At 38.7% G+C, this 21,960-nt stretch overlaps 1 protein-coding gene across 1 annotated transcript in view; it reads right to left on the bottom strand.

Annotated features, from left to right (window-relative positions):
- The window catches only part of ATE1 (arginyltransferase 1), a 79,928-nt gene that overhangs the window by 26,119 nt on the left and 31,849 nt on the right, over positions 1 to 21,960 (bottom strand). Inside the window, exon 8 of the mRNA XM_008941609.1 lies at positions 19,916 to 20,015. Coding sequence (XP_008939857.1) covers positions 19,916 to 20,015 — 100 coding nt within the window. The remainder of the gene's footprint in view (positions 1 to 19,915; positions 20,016 to 21,960) is intronic.

Genomic DNA, 21,960 nt, shown 5'->3' with positions numbered 1-21,960 from the left:
CTGTTTGGATTCTGCTGTCTTTGGACCTCAGTGCACACTCCGAAGAGCTGATTCCATCTTGTCCTCTTTCATAACAATTATCTGAAACATTTAACACTTTCTAGCTTGCTTTTGATGCTGGAACATGGCCAACATTTTCTGAAATGTCTCAGGGACTGTGTCTGAAAAGGCTCATGGACTGCTACAGAAAAAATTGCTTTCCATTAAGGAAAAAGGGGAAAGTTTTGGACAAGTTTCTTTTTTTTTTTTTTTTTTTTACTCTTCCCCTTTAGTCTCTAACTCTGTCCAGCTCTTCTTCCTCTTTTTATATACCCATATTATCTTCCCTTTCACTCGCTGAGGATAACATGCTACAGGAGGCTGTGGATGTTTATGTCACTTTAGCCAAGTTCTAAGTGCTGCACATTCACATCCAAAAGTGCCACCAGCAAGATCCAAGAAGCCAACAAGGCTCTGCTGGAGATAACGTGCACCCATGACCACACTCAAACAGATCCCCTTGTCCTCTCTAAGGCCACCATATTAATCAACGAGATAAGTTTGGTTTTAAGTTGAAAAGTTAAAAGTAATTAGCATGCTCAAGAGACTTCTGCTTCACTCTTGTGGAGGGCTGCTGCAGAAGGGACCTGTGCATGGCTCTTATTAACTTGGGGTGCAACTGCCCAGAGCTAAAGATAAGGCACAGCTCTGGGCATACTCTGCCAATCACTTCCAAGCATTGCTCTCTCCTCCATGATTTCTTGCCAAGAGTTTGTTTTTGCATTTAAAAAGACGAGTAAGTCAGAGTTTTCCTTAGCTTGTTCTAAGTAAAGCCACTCTATCTGAAGTCATCATCTTAAAGCAACTATAATGTACTATGGGTTCATTATGAAGAGTGTGACCAGCAAGACAAGGGAGGTTCCTCTCCCTCTCTTTGCTAGCAAGGCCACATCTGGAGTATTGTGGCCAGTTGTGGGCTCCTCCGTTTAAGACAGACAGGGAACTACTGGAGAGAGTCCAACAGAGGCTACGAAGATGATGAGGGCACTGGAGCGTCTCTGTGACAAGGAAAGGCTGAGACTTATGTCTGGTTAGTCTGGAGAAGAGAAGATTGAGAGGGGACCTTCTCAATGCTTATTAATATCTAAAGGCCAAGTGTGCAAGAAGATGGGTCAGACTCTTTTCATGCCCAGTGACAGGACAAGGGGCAATGGACACCAACTGGAACACAGGAAGTTCCACCTAATCATAAGGAAAAACTTCTTTGCTGTGAGGGTGATGGAGCCCTGGTGCAGGCTGCCCAGAGATGTTGTGGAGTATTCTTCTCTGGAGACTTTCAAAACCCACCCAGACACATTCCTCTCCAATCTGGGTGACCCTGCTTGGCAGGAGGGTTAAACTAGACAATCTCCAGAGGTCCCTCCCAACCCCTACAATTCTGTGATATCTGGAATAAAGTCAGTGATTAAGAATGCACAAGAGAAAAAAAAAAAAACAACCTGTACATTCCGGAATTGCATCATAAAAACTGTACTTTTAACATCTCCTTGATGACTAGATAGGCTTCAAAGGAGTAGTCACAAAAAGAGAAAGACAACTTTTGCAGGGGGCAGCTGTCAGTCTTTTATGTTCATATTCAAGCTAATGGATGTCCAGTGTACAGTAAAGTTTCTGAACTTGGACACAGGCCATTAAATATCTGTGCCTATTCCCACCTCAGAGCTGTTCTCATATTTTTCTAAGAAAGATGGATAGATACAAGTTCTACATTTGCTGTCCTTAGATTTCTCTTAAGCTTAATCTAACCAGTGAATGCTACTAGGCTGAATTTGCCACGTAAATGCGGTTTCACACTGTAGAGACAACAGCATAAAACATCACAAAGTGGTCCCTTAAAGATCAATACGGTGCATTATTTACCCTAAAACAACTATTGTACCCTGGTTCCAGACTTTTGATGACAGAAATAGTAAGTTTATGGATTCTGAGCTGCCCTAAATTGGCTGTTTATTCACTGCTGAAATAAGAATATCCAAATGACAGACAAGTATGAAGACAATTCCTGAAACTGAGAAACAAAGAACTATTTCAAGTATGCAGTTACTCAAAAAAGTTTGCATAACATGAGGGTCATTTTTTAAGCATGTTCAGTAAGTACCTTTACATCATCAAACTACTGATGTCTCTATTTTGCTCTTTTGTATTTCCCAAGGTTCCTTTTTTATTATTATTTCTTTTTCTGTTCATATTTGCTAATCTGTGCTGTACACAACAGCATTTTATTAAAATGGACTATTGAAATTGTTTAGCTTTCAATTTCATTAGAGAAACTTTGTGTTTGGCATACAAAAATAAAAGATGCTGATATGGGAAGGTAATTACAAGAAAACCCTATAATCCCCCTTCAATGCCACAGGTTTGGGAAGGACTGTCTGGAAAGCTGCCCAGCAGAAAGGGCCCTGGGGCTACTGATCAACAGCCAGCTAAATACAAGCCAGCAGCGTGCCCAGGTGGCCAAGAAGGTCAAGGACATCCTGGTTTGTATCAGCAAGTGTGGCCAGCAGTACTACAGCAGGGATTGTCTCCATGTACTCAGCCCTGGTGAGGCCACGCCTTGAACACTAGGTTCAGTTTTGGGCACCTTAATTAGAAGAAAGACATCAAGGTGCTGGAGCAGGTCCAAAGAGGGACAACGAAGCTGATGAAGGGTGTAGAGCACAAGTCTTGTGAGGAGCAGCTGAGGGACCTGGGGTTGCTGAGCCTGGAGAAGAGGAGGCTCAGGGGAGACCACCTGGCTCTCTATAACTCCCTGAAAGGAGGCTGGAGCCAGGTGGGGGTCGGTCTCTTCTCCCAGGTAGCAACTGAGATGACAAGAGGAAATGGCCTCAAGTTGCACCAGGAGAAGTTTAGGGTGGATATTAGGGAAAAAAATTCTTGCCCAAAAGGGTTGTCAAGCCCTGGAGCAGACTGCCCAGGGAAGTGGTTGAATCACCATCCTGAATGTGTTTAAAAGTCACATAGATATGGTGCTTAGGGATGTGGTTTAGCAGTGGACTTGGTAGAGCTAGGTTAATGGTTAGACTTAATCTTGAAGGTCTTTTCCCACCTAAACAATTCTACGGTTCTACTGTAGACTCCTGGCTGGAATTCCCAAGATTGCCACCAGGAATATGAAAACACTGCATAGCTTCCAATATGGCCATTTTCTCTCTCTCATTTACTAATATTTAGGTATCAGTGACATCAGACTGGCAGAACAGTGTCATCAACACAAGACTGAAATTGCAAAGAATGTTTCCAGTTCAAGGTATATTAGCACACATTTAGAAACTGAGTAACAGCTGTATGTTCAAAAATTTTTCAGGAAAAAACGTGATTTTCTGGTTTTAAATAAAACACATAAAACCAGCTAATGTTTACTGGAAATCGTCATTAAAAATCTGATTGGGAACAAACTAATTAAAGATGGTACCACACAGATCTACTTCTGGAGCTGGAAGCTAGTATTCACCTTGCTCATAAGAGAAGCTACTCAGGAATCCAAAAAAAAGTAACAGTTTGAGAAAGCTCAAGTGGAAAACAGTAAGAAGAGTTAAGCTTGTACATTTGATGAATATTAGCTTCTCTGAATTTTAGCCAACTTCTTCAACAACTTAAAAAAATACCAAGCATATTATAGGGGAAAAAAAATGTAATACACTTTTTACTTTTTACTTCAGAAAACAAAGGTCTCTGGGAATAAAAATCAAATGATTACTGAGATTGAACTCCTTTACTTTAAATCTGCAGCAGAAACTCTTAAGGAGACCCTAGCATTAAACTTGGAAAAAGAGATTTTAAAAAAAAAAAAACAAAACTATGACAAAAACATAAAACCCAAGTAAGGGCCTCAAGAGGAATGCTTCATTAGAGACACACCAACTATGTTGACTTAGGTCTATCTCAAAAGGAGTTTATTTTGGCAGCTGTGAAAAGCCAAAAGGGAAAAAAAAAGCAAGTGTTTCAATCATGTGGCTCCCATATCTTTCTCTTGAAGGGTTGCCATAAACTGACAATATTTTCTGAGTTCATTAATTAAATGTATGAAACGAAATATTAAAGTTTATTTTCTTATATTTAATATAAGATGAAATAATCACAGGGAAAATATGCACAACTTAACATATCATACTCACACTTTACACTTCCAGACACAAAATTGTGACACTGATATCACATAGTTTTAAACATTAATACCTCACTAGCTGGACTCGTATCTGAAAGAACAGCATTCATCTAGGCAGCTTAAAGCCATACTCCACAGGAAAGCTAAATTATTGCCCTGTCCAAGAGGCTTCTACTCTTCAGTTATCAAAGTAAAACCACTGCAGACTATGTTTAGTTAATACGAAAAAAAAATATCCAAGCACAAAATAAAACCAATAGAATTTAAATGACAGTAAGCATGTTTTAACATTTTTCTGTACAACTGCAGGAGGAACCAGAAAATTAACATTCACCAGAACTAAAGCACCAGCACAACAGAAATTTATGTGAGAACAGTCCGTGTAATTTTCAAATTTTTAAAAACAGTGACAGGGATAATGATGTACCAAAAAGTAAACCAAGGTAAATTAACTTTTTAATCCTTTGTGATGATTAGAAGAAAACAGGTACTAAACCTGCTACCCTTACTCATATGACTCCAAGTCAAATCTGTTTTTTCTCATTTTTTAGAGCCATAGTTTTGAAGGATGACATAAGAGAGAAGCAGGTTATCTTCTACAGCAAGATGTAGTATTTACTTTTCAGGTATCTAGGAAATCTCCAATTTACTCTTCTCATACAGACATAACACACACTGTTCTTGCAGCTTAACCCAACTGCAGGCTCTCAGCTTCTGGATAAAACTGTTCACTGCAGTGCACCACAGAAACCTGCATTTCTTCCTGTCCACTAATTTCTCTGTATTTTTAACACTTTGGACAACTCCTTGCTTGTACGCTTATCTTCAAACTCCCCATTAAAGCTCACTGTGTTCTGTGATTACCTCCAAGACCTTGTGCCATTTCCTCTGGCAAGCACCAGTGCTCATCAGTGTCCACACTTTCCCCATCTTTCCTAGTGTCTTTCCAACAACCCTCCTCAATGAATTTTCCTGGAGCCCCAAAGTTCCTCTTCTCCCAGCTCCAAAACTCAACCCTTCGTCCCACTCAACCACCCATGAGCTCCACACTGCTCAGAACACTGGCTACTCCATGCCCCTTCTGCTCAGCTTTACCCATCAGGTCGATCTCTGCATCACCACCTACACCCATCACATCACCATGGAGAACACTACCTCTGTACCACACTTCCCCAAAGTTCTGCTTCTGCCTCTAATGGGGTTTCCAAAAACTCAGCCAAAAACACACACAACCTGCCAAAAATCTCTCCAAACAAGACTCTCAGGGCAAGAAAATAAGGCCTAACCAGGGAAGTCTGGGCTGGTGGTAGCCTTATACTAAATAAATAATTTCACACTTCACTTCCATTCCCAGCTACTGACTCAGCCTGTGAAATATTTGAAGACATAATAAATATTGGACTAATTGACAGCTTTTCAAATGGTGAAACACTGATAGCCACAAGTTGAAATATATTCCTAATTAAGAATTCAGATGCAAGGTGTTTGCTTTAGATTAAGATAGGCTATGTGGAATTTTCAAAAGCATTTATAGTATTTATGCAACTAAATCACATTAAAAAACAATGTCACTTTAGAAACTGCCTCTTCAGCTTTTATTATAGCTATTTGCTTTCATATACCTAAAACCATAAAATAATTCTCTGAACTGATAATTTAGAACAGTACAAGATTTTTAATTTTAAGGCTTTCTATCAATATGTGGTACACTAAAAACACGTTTTCAAGTCCAACAATAAAAAAACCCCTACTAAAAGTCAAATAATTTAGCTGTAATCATTCAACACCAAAATATACACAACCCAGTATTAAAGAAAAGTATTCCACCAACAGTAGCACATATACCAAAAAGGTGTTAGCAGTAATCTTAGGATAGTGGAAAAGAACAAAGTTGTGGGACAAAGTGGAGGAAACAGCACAGGAAAGTTTATTAGTAAAAACTTCATTTCTGTGGGATTTTGACTAAATAATACTGTGAAATTCAAGTTAACACATCCTTGACACAGAAAAGAAAGAAGTTATTCAGACTGAAAATCTGAAGGAGAATATAAGGCACTGATAAATCTCAGAGTTTCAGTGTCTACAATTTATATTATCAGGAAGAGTAACACACCCCTGCCAGAAAAATCTAAACTGACTTGTCTCCCCTTACATCTGCAGATTAAAAAGAGGAATAAATGCATAAAAAGGCCCACCTCACCACAGTATTCCAGGCATGTCTTAGAACTGAAACCTAACAGCAAGTAAAGCAAGAGGTATGTGTACACAGTATCAACAAGCACCTGTACAAAAATTCAGGAACATCAAAAGAAGTGCACTTCAAAAGAACTTTCTTCTGTTGCCTCTAAAAATGTTTATTTTCATAATAAGATTTCATTCATTAAATTCTCATTTTAGGCTCATTTTGTTTGTCAAGTGTTGGTTAAACAGGCTTGCCCTTGTTTGCTGAGACAGGAGGATTAGTAAGCAAAGCCTCTCTGTGCTCTCCAAGGAGTCTGTCCTCAGCAGGAGACCTTCCCACTCCATCCTGGGACCACCTCCAGTGTGTGGAGTCCTCCAGCCACATACCACTGAACTGAAGCCATTGTGGATCTCACTGCAACTGTCTCAAAACCAGACAAAAATCTGCACAGTAAACAAAGTGTAAGTTTTGTCACCATAAAAGAGATGGCATGTGGTCTCCAGAACTGGAGATGTGTGAAGTCAAGCAGCCAGGCATCATGCAAACACCTCCTGTAAGAGCCAAAAGCCCCAGCACTGCAGAAACCTGCACTGCCACCACAGCCCACACCAGCACTCCATCTTCACCTTAACACTCCAGACTGAGAAACAGGCTGTAGCTGTATTAATTTAGGATGAGAGGCAATGGACTCAAGTTGCACCAGGGGAGGCTTTGATTGGATATTAGGAAGAATTTCTTCACTGAAAGAGTAGAGAGGCTACCTAGGCTAGCCCCAGCTGCCCAGGGAGGTGGTGGAGTCACCATCCCTGGAGGGGTTCCAAAAATGTGTAGATGTGGCACTTGGGATGTGGTTTAATGGTCATGGTAGTGTTGGGTGATGGTTGGACTTGATGATCTTAGAGGTCTTTTCCAACCTTAATGATTCTATAATTACCAGAAGAAATACTGAACTGGGAGAGCCCCAGAGTTTCCAAGCTTCAATACATTCAAGTCCCTCTGGACCATGCTAAATGTAAGAAAGTGGGAAAAGAACCCAAATACAGGAATACTAAACACGTGTAGGAATAAGACATAGGAAGTATGGCTAGATAGAGATGTACTGAATTTTTTGTCACGCTCTTCTGCAGGGAATGGTAACTGCCTGAGGACATGCTCTAATAAAAATTATTGTATCCTTTCAGCATGTTCTTTTTAACATTGGCTTGTTTTCAAACTCCTTATATTAATGAATTCTGTCTCCTTAATTCTACACAAAATAGTAAACTTACAGAACTGGAATTCTTGTCAAGGAAGTCCATTTTTATTATACAAAATGGAATTATAGTAGTAAATTCTGCAGCAGCAATTCCACATGCAGATTTTGCATCTATTTAGCAATGTAAATGCACACGTGCATGCTTGTGGCTCTGTCAAACTGCCCAAACTCAGCACCATTCTCACAGTTGGTTAGAACAGATTGACTATTATGCTTTCATCCAAATTATGACCGTTAAAAGGTACACAAATGTCTACTTGCATGTTTAGGAAAACATACCATTTAACATTACGTATCCCCAAAGTCTTTGAGCTGAAACATCGACACTTCAGTTTTTTCTTAATGCCAGATGTTTGGAAACTGTTTTCTTTACAATCACCTTCACAGAAGAAAACAAGCTTGAAGTCAAACGGGCTGCAATCAGTAAGTGCACCATATGCTGCATTGAGCATTGACCATACCAAAACCTGGTCACTCAAGCGTGTATTTAAACATGCATCCAAATACAGGATTATGGAGAAGTTCTTATTTTATAAGAACTGCACCTCTAAAAATCAAGCGCTTTGTTGACATTCTAACAGTTTATCCTCCTCGCTTCTCAGAGTTAAAATAATTTAAAATTGCCTAATCAACCCCCTGGTTTTCAGTTCAGTCAAGCTCCACGACATGTTCATGTACATCCAGATCTCTAAGCAAGAAAGCAGTTTCAGGCTTTACTGGGAATTTCTAACATTTCTACAACATCTAACTATGGTAAGTACCTCAATGCCTGCCATCATATGCCAATAAATATGGACACAATAGTTTAATCCAGACCTAGACATCTAAAAGACAGTGGCCAAAAACGTTTCTTTTAAACTCTTCAGCCTTGGTGGCATCTAAAGCAGCTTCAAGTACAGCAGCTCGCAGAGGGCCCCAGGGGCTGTTGTGCTGTTGACTCTTGGCAGAAGCGTAGCACATTCCAACTCCACCACCAGGCCCTGCAGAAGGTCTCCAGCTGCCCCCTTAGGGAAGTTTTCTGTTGGTGTTGCACTGTCCAAGCAACCTAATGCAGCCAGAAGCCAAAGATTTGGCTGAAAACCCAGAACAAGAACATAAATCTCAGGGAAGGAACAATTTCTGTAGTTTTAAGAGACTCTAAGGAGAAGGTTCACACACATTCTTGTTTGTTCTTGGTCTAAAGACATGCAACCACCACAGAAGCAAGAGGACTGAATAAAGCCCATCTAATGCAGAATTTAGCTTGTGTTGTACAAGAGATTTTAGATACTTTCATGGCAGTCTGCTGCTTGTCCAACTGAATGGGTGTTAGCTTGAGGGCTATTAGCACCTTTTTTTTTCTTGGGTCATCACACTAACCTCCTCCCACATCAGGAGTGAAAGAGGTGAATTTACTACCATTTAAAGCTTCATCAGAAGGTGGGGCTCTTAGTACAGGCATTTGAGGACTAACCAGTCATCAATGAGCTCAAGAAAACGTGGAACATACAGAGATTCTTCACCACCCCTCACTGACAGATAATCATTTTGTGCTTATAAATCCATTAAACTATCATCAGCAACAAATAGCAAAACAGATAGAGTTCTGAGAAAGAAACCAATTTATCTTCTAAAATAAACTCTCAGTCAGGGCTTACAAAATGAGCTCTATTAGAGAAGCACACAACGATTGATGAGAAACACATCAAGCAGCATCTTGCAGTGATTTAGGCTGCACAGGTGCCGTCCTTTGGATCATCTCTCAATGCCACACCTAATTTAGCAGGAATTGTGGTGGAGCAACCCCAAAGCTTCTCCCTGTGGAGACCTTCCCACCTGCACAGAATCCTCGGACTGCCCTGACTATCAGCACTACAGCATTTCACTCAGTGTTCTTCACTGCCACCACATGACATAAAGTGAGGATGCAAAAAGCAGCAAGTCCCCCTAAAATATACTGTAACATCTTTCTACCTTCCCTCCTCGTCCCCCAGATGGATGATAATTAAAAATAATTAATAGTCGGACTGCCCTGACTATCAGCACTACAGCATTTCACTCAGTGTTCTTCACTGCCACCACATGACAAAGTGAGGATGCAAAAAGAAGCAAGTCTCCCTAAAATACACTGTAACATCTTCCTACCTTCCCTCCCCTTCCCCCAGATGGATGATAATTAAGAACAATTAATAGCAAGCCACACAATGTCAACTGGTAAAGACTAAAATGGAAACAATATATTAAAAAAAGAAATTAATAAAATAAATCATGGATCAAACCTTATTGACCATATTAGCAGTAAGGAGCCATTCAGAACACTAGTCTTAATATCTTAAATAAATAAATAAATAAAATCAATAGATCAGTGGAGCAAAAAGCTCATCTTGTCCTCTGTCCATTCACAGAACAGCAGCACATTTGTGCTGGGACCAACAGAGCATTTGGTTCCTGGGTACTTTTGCTCCACAAGCCCATTCTTCTTCATTCTGCTGACAATGAGGTTATTTTCATACCCTTTTTTGTCATTCTAGCTCCATATTATTTGTGAAAACGTTTTTATTCTGCACAAGAAAGGGGAAGGAAGCAAACAGTATGATATTCTATTAAAAAAGTTCATCTACTCCATTGAAGCCTTCGTAGTAAGAGTCTCAAAATTACCCTACACATCTAACAGAGCTGATAACCACTCTTAACTCCAGTCATTCTCTTCAGAATAGTTCAGTTACTAACTTGAAAATAACTAAACAAAGTAAAGTTCTTGGCAGTGGTTAAACCTCTCACATGCTAAGCAGAAACCTCAATGCAATGTCAGGAAACAGTAAGAGGGTTTGTGGGGGTGTTTTTTTGATATGGCACTAAAAACACAAGAGTTCACCGAGCTCCTGGGTCTCCCCAGGCCTCCCCAGCAAGGAGACCTTTGAAAGCCTTTGGGAACTAATTTTATTAGATTAAGAAAAAGCTTTAAAGAAGCTGTAACACAAACATTTCACTTCTCTATTGACTCTTCTGCCTGGGGCTCTACTCTGTGCAACCTCTCAGAGCTCCAGTGGCCTCCTGATAGTCTTCATGGAAGCACAGCACCATCCAGAACCTGCCCACATCCCAGTTTAGCTTGTCCCAAAATCTTTCTTGTTGCACAAGTCTCATTTTTTCCCTTTTCCACCCTTTCTCCTTGCCTACAGAGCCTATTATCTTCTTTAATTCAATGAAGGCAATAACCCTTGTTATATAAATAAATGGTGGAAGTTGACTGCAGCATCTGAGGCATTTTACACAGAAGGCCTAATTTTAGACATTCTCTAGGACAGAAATGCATCAGTTGATGAAAATCCACTACACTACATCAAGAATGACAAGAAGCTTTAAAAATGAGACTTGGAGAAAAGAAGGAATTGAGAGTGGGGTTTAGTGGGTGGGTGGGGGTTTAGCAAAAATTCAAGAAGCCCAAAAAGAAGATATATGAGAGTAGCCATCAAGTTGAGAAAGGAAATTTTAGACATTCTCTAGGACAGAAATGCATCAGTTGATGAAAATCCACTACACTACATCAAGAATGACAAGAAGCTTTAAAAATGAGACTTGGGGAAAAGAAGGAATTCAGAGCGGGGTTTAGTGGGTGTGTGGGGTTTTTAGCAAAAATTCAAGAAGCCCAGAAATTTAAAACAAGATAATGGGGGGGTTGGGGTTTTTTCTTTTTATGTGCATAGTAGGTTGGACAAAATGTAATATTCTTTAGGAAGAAAAGTTCAGTTCAGACATTAAGGAAAATAATTTCAGTGGGAAGATTAACAGAGCACAAGAATATGTAATTAACTGCCAGGCCAAGGCCTTGATAAATCTTTTCTATGATCCCACTCTTCCCAAATCATTCCCCTCTCTAGGAATCTGGGACTCCCACTTCCATTCAAACTCTGTTGTTGAGCCTTTTGCAAACTAGACAGTCAGAAGCATCACGTTTAATATCAAGATTGAGAATAAATAATAGAACCTCCATAATAATACATTTATTTGGTACAGTTAGCAGCTGAACAAACTCATTCAAAGTAATGAATTGTCATCTAGATTAAATGTAACACGTCAGAGCAGTGTACTTTGATACCTCTGCAAAATTAATGAGGTCTTAGTAAAACCAGACTTCATTAAAGTATCTACCATTAAATCTTTCCTGGAAAATTAGAATACAAAAACATCTCTTTTGTAGATGAAGTAACTTGCCAGCCAGCTCCTACTGTAAAGACCACAAGATGAAATATGTTAGAGGCAGGAAAAGCAAGAGTTCCTTTGGCTTTCAGACCAAATAAATCCCACTTCAGAACACTGCTTAATTAAAGCTAATATAATCAGCAAAATAGCAAAAATAAGAAAGAATATAGTAAGAACAATTGGATTTGAAGTTAAATGAGAGTTAAATCCAATACTCCAAGTGTTGCCAGGTTCAATAAATGTGGTGCACAGATAAAGCCAACTAGCATTTAATAGCTTCCACTTCAGTGACAGATTTAGAGGGGTGATTTTTCTCCAGGACACAAGAACTTTGATATTTTGCCCAAATTTGCCCAGTTGTCACTTGAAAACTGGCATGGCTATGAACAACTTGACACAGACTACATTAAGTGAAAAGTATTTTCTTATTATATTGTGTTATTATAATATTTAACCTCTTGCATCATGGCACCACAAGAGGTCCATCTCTGCATATTCAAATCCACTCACTTCTGGGAATACCCACAAAGAGACACGTAGAGAGAAAGAATGTTTAACTAGTGTTTCAGGACCATCCCAAAATAATTAAATCAACAAAAACTGAAGTGAAGCTGACAAGGCAGCACTATATTAATTCATTTGCTTGTTAGAAATGTAAAAATTACACTCAAGCCACAGAGTCTTACACTTATTAGAAAGGACTAATGGATTTAGAGAACTATAATTGGAAAATTCTGAAACGTGAATTGTGAGCTCATTCCCCAGATGAAGGAGAAAAATTAAAGACACATGAATTGTGAAGTATATTATTCCCTCTCAAAAACAAACAACCCACCCAAACAAAACCCACAACCCTTTGGGCTATATATTTCATAGTTTACAGTTCTCACTTTAATTGCCAATGGTTGCTATAGAGTCCCCAAATAAGCCTTCAAATAAGATTTAGTACAAGTCAGCAAAAAGCAGTGAATTTATGACTATGCAGAGTCATGAATTAGACATGATAAATTTCTACCAGCTATTATCATTCAGAAGATGGTTTGCCTCAGGTTTATTAACATGATCTTGAATAAATCTTTTTAGCAGCTCCTTTTGACAAAGACAGGCAAGTTACCTCTAAGAACTCTGAAAAGATTCCCCTGGTACAGAGCTGGTCTGTAATTTAACAAACCATATCTCTTATTATTGCACTTTTCTAAAAATTAGATGATATTTTAGATTACTTCGGTCTCAGAAAAATTAACAAAATCACATTTATTAAAGAAACACTACAGGGAAGTTGTCTCAAGTTAATAAAATTCCTGTAAGAAGTAAAAGGTGTAGAACTTAGCCCTGCTGATGTGCATATGTAGGTAGTTAATGCCACCTCTATCCAAGCCTGTGCAACATACAACCTAAAATTTCTGCTTTTGGGCACTACATCAAGAACTAAAGAACTAATATTTTTTTTAACATGTGTTATTTTTTATTCTGTCCCACCAACTCATAGCTGTTTATTCCATCATGTTTAGTTGCATTTACTCAGTGTGGTCTCTTAAGTAGTGACTAAGAGTCTTCCAGATGAGGAAAGGTGAAAGGAGAAAGCTTTTATCAAAGAAAGGAACAATAGAAAAAAAGAAAAAAGCAAAAAAAGGGGGAGCAGCAAGCTGTGAGGGACACTGAAACCCTGAGTATTGCCTAGCAGTTATTGTCCCCATAACAGAAAGCCAACCTTCTAGTCAAAACATGTTTGATAAAATATATGCAGAGTGTTAAGGACTTCTTGTTCCAGTTGCATCCTGAAGGAATATTAAAGCAACTTGATTTTCAGAAGTCTTTAACACATGTACACGGAGTCAATCATTCAAAATACTTTTGGAAGTTGTGGCCAGCCACTTTAAAAGACTTCTCAAAATCCCTTTGGGTTTTAGTGCCAAAACCCCAATATAATTCTGAGTAGTAACTTTCTCCCTCAGTCACTAACCCAAACCATTAGAAGGAACACATGGGGTAAGTTCAGAATGAATGTTCAATTTTAGCTGCTGATGCTAACGTGGAGAGTATCCCAACCACTGGGGAAGTCTGGGGAGGAAATGGAAGGAAGAAGAGAGCTAGTTAAAAGTGATGTTACCAAGACAGATTAAAACAGGGAATTCCCCTCTACTTCTGTAATTTATAATTTTCAGGGCTTTAATATTATAATTGTATGGGTTTGGTTTTGTTTATTATTTTGCTGGTTGTTTTGAACTGTCTTGCAAAAAAAAAAACAAAACAAAACAAAACTACTGTGTTGCCAAAACTTCTGTTGCTTTTTTAGAGTAGATAAGTTTTTTTCAACACAGGTATTTCAGTTCCTTATCACCACAAGGTATTGCAAGCAACCAGTTGGCACTCTGTAACAAGTACTGACTTTTCAGAATATTTAGTTGACTATTTATGACTTGTTTCTAGAAAAAGAAAAAATATTTTTTACTAATTTGAATGCATATTTATTCCTATAAACTGAAAAAAATAATCCTGGTAAAGCCACTAGTGCAAGTGCTAAGAGACTGGAGCAGAGCAACTGCAGTCCTCCAAACTACTCTCATCATCTCCTCCCATTATCAAGGCAAATGGCAATATCAGTGAGAACAGCAGGCTGAGAGCTGGTAGCAACTTCAATACATGCCAAATAAAAAGATTGTGGATGGAGGTACAAAAATACCAGCTCTCTTTGTGTGGAACTAGTGCCACACTTTGAAAAGCTGTTTGATGGTCAGTGGCAGAACATTAGGATTTATACCTCCAAAATCATAGAGGATCAGATTAATTCTTTCCCTCACACATTTCAGGTTACACAGCAAATCCAGGTTTACTGAAATGGTTAATTGAATCCCATGGTCAGAAACAGCAAAAGAGTCAAGACAAGTGAGGATGAGCCAGACCTTTGTGAATCCCAGGGACACTGAACTTCAGGCTACCACTGGATGCTTTTCACTACTGCAGGAGGAGTGATGCTGCAATTCCTGAAAGCAGCCAAAGAAACTGGCTCTCGAGTGCCATAAAATTCCAGGGGCACCACTTACAACCACAGTCAGTCCAAGGTATTTAGTTTAAGAATTATTAATCACAGTTGAATCAGTCTTTTGTTTCTTTTCTGACATTTCAGAACCCTTTCTAGTACTCCATCTATCTGAAGTCTGGCCATGCCTTGATACCAAAGGAGACTGTTTGAAATAATTCCATTTACTTTGGCTTGCATACAAGTCTGGATAAAGAATTCAGTCAAAACACCTCTTCACATCATAGAATGGTCTTAAAATGGTACACAGAGATAACACAGCAAGAAGACATTAAATCTGTCATGCACTTCAAAGTACTCTGATAGTTATTTACAAGTTTCATGGAGCAGCTTCAGGGAAAGCAGAACATCGACCAAAACAGCAATCAATACGTGCTCCAGTTGCACTATGTGCATGCAAATATTGATGCTAAAAAAAACCTCAAAAAACAAAAAATCAAAAAAAAAACCCACCCAGAGCTAAGGAAACTGAAGTAGAAAACATCACTGACAAATCCTTTCCAATACAAGAACTTAGAGGAGAACTTGACTTAAGGTCAACAGAGGTCTGACTGGCAAACGTACGTCAGGTATGCTTACTATTTACTCCTGGAGCACAAACCCAAATTCTGTTTAGTGTCACCCACCACAAGACTCAAAACCAGTATCAAAGAACTGTACTGGGAAGAACAGAAAGGATCTCAGAGTTCAGTAGTGACTGGAAAATGTGAATTTCCTAGCACAGAGACATGCAATAAATTTTTTTTACTTTGAAAGATGGAAGATAAAACAGACAGAATATCAGTACAGGAAAAAAATATCCCAAATCCTCTCAAGCACCTCTCTGATACGGCTGCTCACTACAGGTGGCTCTCTTATTTCTGTAACTCTACAGATATGTTTGTAAACAAATGCCTTTAACTGAAATGCATTAACAAGTACAGACACAGTACTCAAACACATGAGGAACAAGCCTGAGACCAACATCATCCTCCAGTAAAATATTTTCTTAGACTTAAAATTTTATCACTGACTCCAAAATGCATTAGGAAAAAGACTTCACTGTAAAATTTTCCAGGAGAATATTTTCCAACATAAGAACTACCACATCTAACAGAGCCTGAGAAGTCTTACCACAAGGTCATGAATTTCTTCAGAGAACCATTTTAATCTTGTATTACCCTAACCTACCCAGAAAAAAATGGAACAAAGCCATGGCTTAAGGTTTTCATAGGATTTTTCCATATTAACATCATTAATAGACTACAGAAATCCTTTTGTCTCAATTTCATGTAGATTTTATTTTACCAGTTCATAAATATTAACCCATACATGGGAACAAATTTAAGAGATGCTGGGAACTAAAAAATAGCTTAATATTGCAACATATTCCCTTCTTCTATCTTAAGTAATTTTACTGGTACTCCACTGTTTTTAAATCACATTGCAAACAAATTGCAAGCTGTTTGGGAACAAAAGGAAAGGGGAGAGAACAGTGACTCATAAAGAAGCTTTATTTTTTTTTAATTTTCTGTAATTGCATCTGATCCATGGGGTGGATGACACTCTAATTCTTTATCTTCCTGTCTGATAATCCAGAATTCTCCAGCTCTGCTACTGAGCCACAGGAACCCTGGCTTGAGAATCCTCTTCCAGAGCACTCACTCCTCCAGCCTTCCACTGGATTACACACTATCTATGACCACAATTGTACCATTCATGGAAAGAGAACCCTACAGATGAAAAGGTCACACAGTGACCACCACTGACACATTCTCTGCCAGCTCAGCCTCTGACCTGCTCAGTGCTGGTTCAAACTACTCAGCTGCTGTATGTTGCAGCTCTGCTCTGAGCAACTGGTGTAGTTTGTGGCCATATTGAAGCTGGCTGCTCAAAGAAACTTTCTAAGATAGAGATGTAGGCACCATTTTAAGAACTGCATAAAAAGCAGAACTAGCATATTAGCAGCTATCTATTTAGATATATAAATCTATTAGCAGATTTATAAATCACTGACTGGTAATGCTTTAAAAAAATTGTGTTTGACTATTGCTTTACATCTTTACATCTACAAAAAGCAAGAATCCAGACAAGATGACTATGGTTTGCATTCCAATAGAGTACTCATGCAGAACAAGATTTTAATGCTTGCTGTTGGATATCTATACCTCCAATCTAGGAGCCATGAATATTTAAAACCAAAATGTGCACATGAGGATGTAGCTGCACAACATCAATGCATCAGTCTTGGATTGTAAATGACTACAACAGTTCATCACACAGATCCCAAATTATCCCAGCCACATCTTGCACAGAGGACTGAGACTTACTCCATGCAACGTGGAGCACTGGCAACCTGCTCAGAACAACGTTGTGAAGTCACTGTTCCCTGTACATCCCAAATCACGGGCTATCCCTCCTCAGTCAGCAGGCAGACAGGCAGCTCCAGAGTACAAACCAGGAGCCAAGCAGAGGCAGCTTGGCCAGAAGCAGCCTAGTACTGCATTCCCATCAAAAAGCACATGCTCAGGCATTTCTAGTCATCACTACCTGTGACTAGAAGAAGGAAAGTTTCCAAAGTTTTCCAAAATCATGTGACTTCACTGGGAATAAAGGTAGCATGCATGTGTTCTTAGCAAGGCACTGCTTACAGAAAGAAGTGATGCTGTGCCGTGCCTCCATTTCTAAACATCCCAGGACAAATAATTTGCAAAGAAAATCACAAGCAAAGGATAATAACCAGTGGTCTGCTCTTCAGGTCCTTCCAGGACAAATAATTTGCAAAGAAAATTACAAGCAAAGGATAACAACCAGTGGTCTGCTCTTCAGGTCCTTTTTTTTTTTCCTTCCTTTAATTTCCTTGCCTGCCATCAGTTTAACAACAGTTACAGACAGCCTGCCACTCTTCCACACTAATATCATTAAGGGAAGGGAGCCTCTAACCTCCCTATTAAACTGCAATCAAGCAAGGTCTTCAATGTCTAATGCCTCTAAGTCAACCAGGCATTACTGAAAAGCCTTAATCTGCAAAGTGAGTACTCACTCACCCACCCTACTGTACCACCACTAATCACTTCACAAGACCAGGAGCATTATCCAGATGCACTTCAGAGCTTAGTTGTAAAATTTGTTTCCGGTGTACTATGTCACTGAGGGTAAAGTGGAACTACAGAATTAATGTCAACCTGATTTCCAATTGCATTACAGTTGGCCACTTCCAAAACAAATATGCACAGGAAAGGAAATATAAAATTGTAACTCTTGCAATTCATTAATTAAATTATTACTCTCCTCACATAGAGCATTACTTACCTGCTGTTGTGTGTGTTCTAAATATGTATGTGTAGGCTTTTTTCTCCTCCCCACCCCCTGCCCTGGTAATTCTCATACTGGGTCACACTTAATGACCTAAGCACGTGGACATGTATAGGTTTCTGTGAGACTAAAATGTATATTCTACCAAATCACAGTTATATCAGAGAGTCATTAAGTATAGGCAAGGGAAGAAAAGAACTTTTGTGAAGCAAAAAAAAAAACAACTCCCAATTACAATTTATTCCATTTCCATTATTTGACAGTGAAAACTAGAAGCAACAGGAGAATTTTATACTCCTGATGCAATCATTTTCAAATAATAGCACAGGCCCAACAGAAGAGATACCAGATTATAATAAATAATAAAAAGTATAGTAGCTACTGAGGCTAGCTCCCAGTTTTACAGCATTTAATTTTCCTGTTATAAAGAGCTAGCTGGCTACTTCAATACACTGACTCATCTGTGAGCCTCATTTAACCCATGTATACAAAGTTTAAATTTTTATTAAAGCTTACTACAAGTAGCTGAACCCAAAATTTCCTAGTAATGCTCTCTTTCAGAACTGGGATGGTTTTTGCCATTATAGTCAGTTCATTTCTTACGTGCCCTAGTGAACTAAACACATTCTGTTCAGAAGTCTTCAGCTGCAGAGGTTGCAGAATAGACACGGGATGTTAAACTGCAGCATCCCAAACTTTTAAACATTTCCAAAGACTTGAGCAATTAATCAGAACCTACAATTCAAGCTGGTGATGCAATGACCTTTAAGATGATTTAGGTGACAGAGGCAGTGTTTCCAACTCACCCACTTGCTTCCCTCAAACTTAATATGCTCTTTGTTTGGCCAGCAGATGTACACGATAAACTCAACATGGCAAAGGGGGTGGGGTGGGGGAAGGACAGATAAACAACTTCTAACAGAAGGAGAGGGAGGGATTTGTTGTTTTCAGAAGTCTGAATCAGCATGGTCACCTGTAGTGTAGGCTACAAAAAGCTGACATGATTTTGCCTCCACAACCACCACTTCCATGAGCCTCAATTTTTTGGCTGTTTGAAAACTAGATGAAAAGACTGCAGATTTTTAACATGCTTTGAGTAATAAATAAGAAAACATTACACCTCTTAGTCTAGATTCCATGAGCTTTGTATCCTTCCACATTATTAATACCTTAAAACAGGCAGAAAGACACCCTTAGGCATCTGGTAAAAAAAAAAAAGCTGAAGCCAACAGGGCTTACAAAGAAGGTTTGGTGACAGACTGGTTACTCTAAACCTTCTGTGGATTCTCCTGGCACAAAATTGCTGATAACCTAACTTCTCACTGGCTTCATCAGCAGAGCAAGACCTCCATCTTCAGCAAAAAAAGAAACCCAAAACAAAACCCCCAAAAAACTAAGAGGAAAAACCCAAGTACAGCCAAGACCACAAAGGCACCTTATCACTGCCTGTAGTCACTAAGCAACAGCTCCACAAATATGCAAACCTAAAAAAGGGAGAATTTTAGTCCATTGGAAGATATACTGTAAACATGAGATAGCCAGGTAACCAAATGGCAAGGTATTATCTGAAAGCCTTGAAAATCTCCCTATGTGAACTGCTTTTAAGCCAACTTGTAATAAATAGCACATGCAGCTGAATTTAAAAAAAAAAAAAGAAAAATCCAAAGCCAAGTTAAATAGTAACTAACATTCAAATTTAACCATGTGAAGTCTACATTAAAATCTAAAATGACAATTACAAAATATTGTATTACTATGAACACTGTCAAGTGCTTTGAATAATAGTACACTAAGGAAATAAGTAAAAACACACTTTACCTTGTATCTCATTTTGGGGCATGAATGAATGTAGAAACCCATATAATAAAAACAGAGATCAGGAGCTTTTTCATGGAGTTGCCTAGTAAAAGCAATTTCCCTGTGAAAGGAAAGAAGACACTAATTACTTTTGAATACAACTCTTACATTCATTTTGCCTCTTCATATTGAAATATTTTATAGCTACCTGGCTCTTGACCTATTTAAACAACTAGACTTATACCAAATAAAAAAAAAATAATTTAATAAACTCAAAACTAATGTTTAAAAAAACCCCTAAAGATAATAAACTGAAAATACATATTTAAAAACCAAAATGCAAAACACCATGTCAGGCTTAAAAATACTTCCATTTTTGTGCTTTTGTCCCAACTTGAAATTTAAATAAAAGTGACTAAGAACCTCTATTTAACAGATTTCTTGTTAATATTCATGCATGTTGGAATTCTACAGAAACCTGGCCCAGCTATTGTACAAAGGTTGGCTAATGTAGCTCAGTATTTTTTAAAAAACAAGCTGCAAGGATAAGCCTCTTCTTTGTTCTGTTTGCATTCTAGCAATTCACATGTAAAACCATGCATCTTTATGCAACAAAAGGTATTTTTCACCCATCCCATGTTTGACTGGATGATTTTCTCATTTATTCTGAAAGAGGAGTGTCAATATATCCCCAAATAAGTTTGCTTTTATTTTCCTGGCACAAAGAAAGTAGCATTATTACAAAGACTCAGCCAGTCTTTCTACTCAAATGCCCATTTTTACAGCTTTTGTAACTTTGCAGTTCACTGTTGTAGCAAATTTGATGAAATATGGATGTTGGTTCTGACTTTCAGTGTTGAAGGGGTAAGATAGGAGCATGTGCATGTAGGAAGCACGTACAAATACTGGGGTTGTTTTATCATTTAAGTTACTAGTAAGGATGTTTAAAGGTACTGAAAGCTTCACATTCCAGTTGCATGTAGTTTGCTGAGACCATCAGGAGTTTGTTGTAACTCTGTATCTATATGCAACCATTCAAAGAGAAAAATGTCTGGGAATAAGTTATATCCATATCTGAAAATCCAGGGAAATAGAACAGATTCCAAAAGTGAGATTTATGTACTACCAAAAACGTACAAACACGAATTTAACATAAATAATCTTTAAGATGTGGCATGAAGTTAAACAACCTTAATGTTTCAGGCAGATTATGCTGGACCTAATTAAACAAATACCTTTCTGCAATTCAAAAAGCTGGAAAACTACAGAGAAAAAAAAAAACAGTATCTTTGTATTTCCAAAACTCTCCACTCACTCTTTCCAACTGGACTACACAATCTGATCTAATAAAACAAAAAGACTCCATGGGAACAGAAAGTGTAGTAAATAGGCCATAAAGTAATGAGGTAAAAATTGGGCTGGAGCAGTTAAGCCTTACCATGGGCAACAAGGCTTTGTGCAAGCAAACCAGTGCCCATGAACCAAAGCTAGCCTGCTTAGAACCACTGCCAATGTCTCTAGCTCCTGCTCTGTCATTTATCTGTTTGGCCAACCCCACTCCAGGGAAGTTTCACTGGGGGATGATAAAACATCCCTCTCTTCCTGCTCTTCAGGAATGTGTGCTGTGTTCCAGCACAAGGGAATCCTCCAACTCCATCACTTCACACCAGGGGCACCAGTGAGGTGACACTTTACAGCATAAAACACAACTGCCTGTTTTCTTCTTGCCTAAATCTCTCCTATGGAAAAGCAACTAGAGACTTGCATTTACCTTTTCTGTGAAGGTTTCAGTTATGGTATGTTAGAGCTGAAGAGTTATGATGGCTCTTGAGCCCCTGGCAAGAGTAACCAACTAGTGAGGAAGACACATTCATTTCACCAATATAAAATTCAGCCTTGGTATTCCAGTGCCACATAACCCAATTCCAAAAGAAGTCTGAGTATTTATCCTCCTACCAGATAGGTATTTTGAATACTGTGCTTGTCTGCTATTCATGATTTCAGGTAGCAGAAGGAAGGTTTAACTTTTTCCTGCAAGTATAAGAACCACTCAGTATTTCTTGATC

This window comes from Merops nubicus, unplaced genomic scaffold (assembly GCF_000691845.1).
Source record: "Merops nubicus isolate BGI_N331 unplaced genomic scaffold, ASM69184v1 scaffold326, whole genome shotgun sequence".
Lineage (NCBI taxonomy): Eukaryota > Metazoa > Chordata > Aves > Coraciiformes > Meropidae > Merops > Merops nubicus.
The sequence above is the reverse complement of the archived record's forward strand: the minus strand, read 5'-3'. Positions and strand labels throughout refer to the sequence as shown.